This window comes from Limulus polyphemus, unplaced genomic scaffold, assembly GCF_000517525.1.
Source record: "Limulus polyphemus unplaced genomic scaffold, Limulus_polyphemus-2.1.2 Scaffold0, whole genome shotgun sequence".
Taxonomy (NCBI): Eukaryota; Metazoa; Arthropoda; class Merostomata; order Xiphosura; family Limulidae; genus Limulus; species Limulus polyphemus.
Window position 1 is genome coordinate 1,703,365 of NW_013665610.1, and position 4,060 is coordinate 1,707,424.

Below are 4,060 nucleotides of genomic sequence, written 5' to 3' on the forward strand. Positions count from 1 at the left end.
AACCGCCAACGCTTGGGCTACTCTTTTACCAATGAATAGTGGGACTGAGCGTCACATTATAACGCCCCCAAGGCTGAAAGGGCGAACATATTTGGTGGAACGGGGATTCGAACCCACAACCCTCAGATTGCGAGTCGAGCGCCTTAACCACCTGGCCATGCCGGGCCGAAAAGGAAAGCTTATCATAATTATAGCCATACTTTGAGTCTCTTCTGTTATGTTTTTAAGTTGATGCCAAAAGCAATAATTGTGGATGATCACATTATATGCAGAGTTTAAGAAGTCACCCTATCAAAACATATCAAAAGAAATACTAATATGAAACTACAGGGCCAAAATAGCTATTTTTCAGTAAGAATATTACACACCTGAGTGGGGTGGATAATTCGATTTTTGTTATTTTTATGCTATTGTTGAAAGAGTAATTTTGCGAACGAACGTAATGGTATATAGTCTGAGATAAATGGGTAAATACAAACTCATTTCTCAGTATAACATATTTATACAATCAATACAACACATGTAACATCTAAGGGAAAAGAAAAAAATTAACTAACTTGTACATAAAATTTTTCACTCGTTTTTCTATCAACATTCAAACATTAAAAAGTAATAATATGAAATAAACATTCTATAATTAAGCCTGTACAAAAGTGATGTTCCACAGAAGTATTAATAATTTAGTATCCTACCAAACCGATAACAGCTTTGGAATGAGATTCGAATCATGCAAACTTATAAACAACATTCACTTTTCTCTCTACGTTTCAGAAATTTGAAGAAACATAAATGAAAATTGTTTTTGAAATGTGGTTAAATTTTTCGTCAGAGCGCAATTACTCTAAAAACCTTTATAAAAGTCACATATTAGGTTTGGTGTATAATGGATAAACGAATAAGTGTCATAAGTCTGGTGAAACTGACTACACATTTTGCCTCATGTGTACCACCTCTGCGTTAAGAATCTGTAAACTAGGAGAAATCTGGGATATTGGTATTGACACGACAAATAAGTCTTGTTAGGTTTTAAAGATAAGCTACAATAAGCAGCCTAATACATAAATATTTAAACGTAGAATAGTACTATCTTAGTTCATGCTCTTCTTAAAAGAAATATATATGCAATTAATAACTTAAGACTGTTTGTTACAAAAATAAAGAGACCAAACAAACATTTGAAACTTACCACATCCTCTGCACAGAATTTTTCTTACTGCACGGCCTGACTTGCGATTCATCCTTATAGGACTGGCGACAGCCACAATTCTCTTTTGACCAGAGATTCTGGACTCTGCTAGTGATTGAGGTGCTGCAAAAATTATGTATTTTTTTCTTTTACGCTGTAGATCTTTTATCCTGAAGGTGTTGTCGCACGAGTATTCATTAGGAAAGGTTAGAACCACATTATCATTTTTATTAAACATTGTATCTTTACCAGTCTTGTATGGTCTTTTGATGCGAAACAGTATATCTTTACTATCTGAAGAATATCTTTCCTTTAACAAAACACCCTGAAACACGATGGGAGCGAGATAAGCTTTAGAAGCAACATCTAACTGGTCATCCAGACAAGTCCTGACCGCTTCCCCCCAACACAAAGACAACAGAATGGCCAGTATTAGCCAGCTGACAAAACCAGTTCTCATAGTTAGTGAAAGGGAGCCTTTAACGAGTCGAACATGGAAGAAAATAAGAGAGCACATGGAGAACAGCACTATAACCTTGACGTGAGCATGTTTTAAATGATTCTTGTTTTGTCATGCTTGAAGTAAAGCACCTGTGGGTTGTATGCACCTTGATTGGACTACGCACATTGAACTTTCGTGTTTTTTCACAAATATAATTTAAGAGACGGAAGAAGCACTCCAGAAATTGTAATTCTCAATTTTACCGGCTGTATTGAATATCAGCTTCCGCTCGCGTCTGCCCCACGAAAGTACCTGAACCGCTGCTACATCGGACGGGTAGTGCATTACAGAATTTTCTAGCCGACTGCAGCGCGACTCCGCGGGAAGGCGACACAAGAGAGGCCGCACAAGGGGTAAGGGCAATAGAGCGTGGCACGAGCCCGAACTGGAAAGGGCGTAGGGTACGTCACGAGATCACTTCCCTACCTTGGCGAGTTCAGTAGACCATCCTTTGGCCAGAAGCGTGGATTAACTGAACTTAACCACTCAACACGTGTGTCGGCTTATCAATCTCCAGTGTCACACTGTGTTTAGTTGCTGAAGTAGAGCGCTCCTTCTGGTCAGATGATTAAGAGCTGGATTTTCAGCAAGAAATACATCAAATCAAAGGGCACGTGGCAAGCTCGTCTTATCTCATCCTGGTACCCAGCAGTAGACGTCATACGAGCTCACGTGAGTAAATTGACCAAATCCGATTACACCAGATAGACTCTCCACTTTATTATTCAAACTTTCTACAAATCATGGAGATGTTCGCAGAGAACAAGCAATGAGTTAATAGTATATCTAATTCACTGTAGAATTGAAATATACTTCTTAACACCACCACATTCAACAGCGTAATTCAACTACATCATCATATCCACACATATTGCTTGAAATATTTGTAAGACTTCCATGAATGCTATATTATTATTATTATATATAAATTTAGTTAACATTAACAGCGAAAATGTTAGATTCTAAGGATAAATTTAACAATATTGTGAGTCAAGTTGAAATTCTGATAAATGAGGATCATATTTGGATTAATAATACAAATCAATCAGTGGATAGAAGATGCAGTGACCACATTGCACTAATTCATCGGGTGGATATTTGCGCTTTTAATGATGTTTGCGGATGTAACCAACACCTTATAACGCTTAACATTGCCAGCTTAATCATTGGACTAAATCTAAAGAGTTGTTGTTATTTTTTCAGTCAATAAGTAATATAAAATCTCATTTCTGTATACTTAACCACGTTTTTACCAATGTAACTAAAGTAATAAAAATCAAAAAATGGTTGTTTCTAAAAAATAATACAGACAGTTGTTATTATACAGCCTCACTAAATAACACAGGATCCTCCAATAACAATATACGTGAACGATATTTACGTGCTGACGTCACAGATGCGAGTTATGACTCCACGAGTGACATATTTTTAATAACTATATGTGGTTAGGGAGCTCGACTCACAATCTGAGGGTCGCGGATTCGAATCCCCGTCCCACCAAACATACTCGCCCTTTAAGCCGTGGGGGCGTTATAATGTGACGGTCAATCCCACTATTCGTTGGTAAAAGAGTAGTCCAAAAGTGGCAGTGGGTGTTGATGACTAGTTGCCTTCCCTCTAGTCTTACATTGCTAAATTAGGAATGGCTAGCGCAGACAGCCCTCATGTAGCTTTGCGCGAAATTCAAAACAAACAAACAACACCTATATGTTGGTTTACATCCAGTTCTTGATAATTTGACAGTGCAATGCTGCCAAGGTTAAAATTATGACTGGATAGAATCTTTCCCAAGAGAAATACTCGTAGAGCGAGATTGATCAACAATGTAATACAAAAAAAATAACATTTTAAAGATCTGTTTGTTCTAGAATTGTCGCGCAAAGCTACACAAGAGCTACCTTACATAACTCCTCTTAATTTTGAACTAATAGAGTAGGTGGAAAGAAGCTAGTCAACAGAATCACCGCCAACTATTGGGCTATTTTTGTCTGGCCAGGTAGCAGGATTTGACCATCAATATTATAATATACAGAGGGCCATAAAGTGCGAATCACATGTATGCAGCGTGTAAGAGAGAACCTTAAGTGTTATCAGTGTAAGCGAAAGAACTAACACAGCAGTGTTTAGAACAGTGAACAACCCAGTCTGCAGCAATACCTTTATCCGCAAAGTAAATATTATGATTACGAAATAGAATTATGCGACCTGAAAACCTAAAAACTACAAATCACTCGATCAGATTGTGAATACGAAATTCAATTTAAAAGTAGAAGCTATTTTAATAGAATTATACTTTTTTAATGTATATAGTATTATTTAGCCAACACTGTCTGCTGTTTCTACAGTGTACGATTTGTCGGGTTATTTCTGGT

The 4,060-nt window shown here is 37.2% G+C and overlaps 1 protein-coding gene across 1 annotated transcript in view; it reads right to left on the minus strand.

Moving 5' to 3' along the window:
* LOC111087465 (pro-neuregulin-2, membrane-bound isoform-like) overlaps positions 1–2,273 on the minus strand; it is an 87,954-nt gene extending 85,681 nt beyond the window's left edge. Inside the window, exon 1 of the mRNA XM_022394401.1 lies at positions 1,187–2,273. Coding sequence (XP_022250109.1) covers positions 1,187–1,703 — 517 coding nt within the window. The 5' untranslated portion in view covers positions 1,704–2,273. The remainder of the gene's footprint in view (positions 1–1,186) is intronic.
* Positions 2,274–4,060: the final 1,787 nt, after the last annotated feature.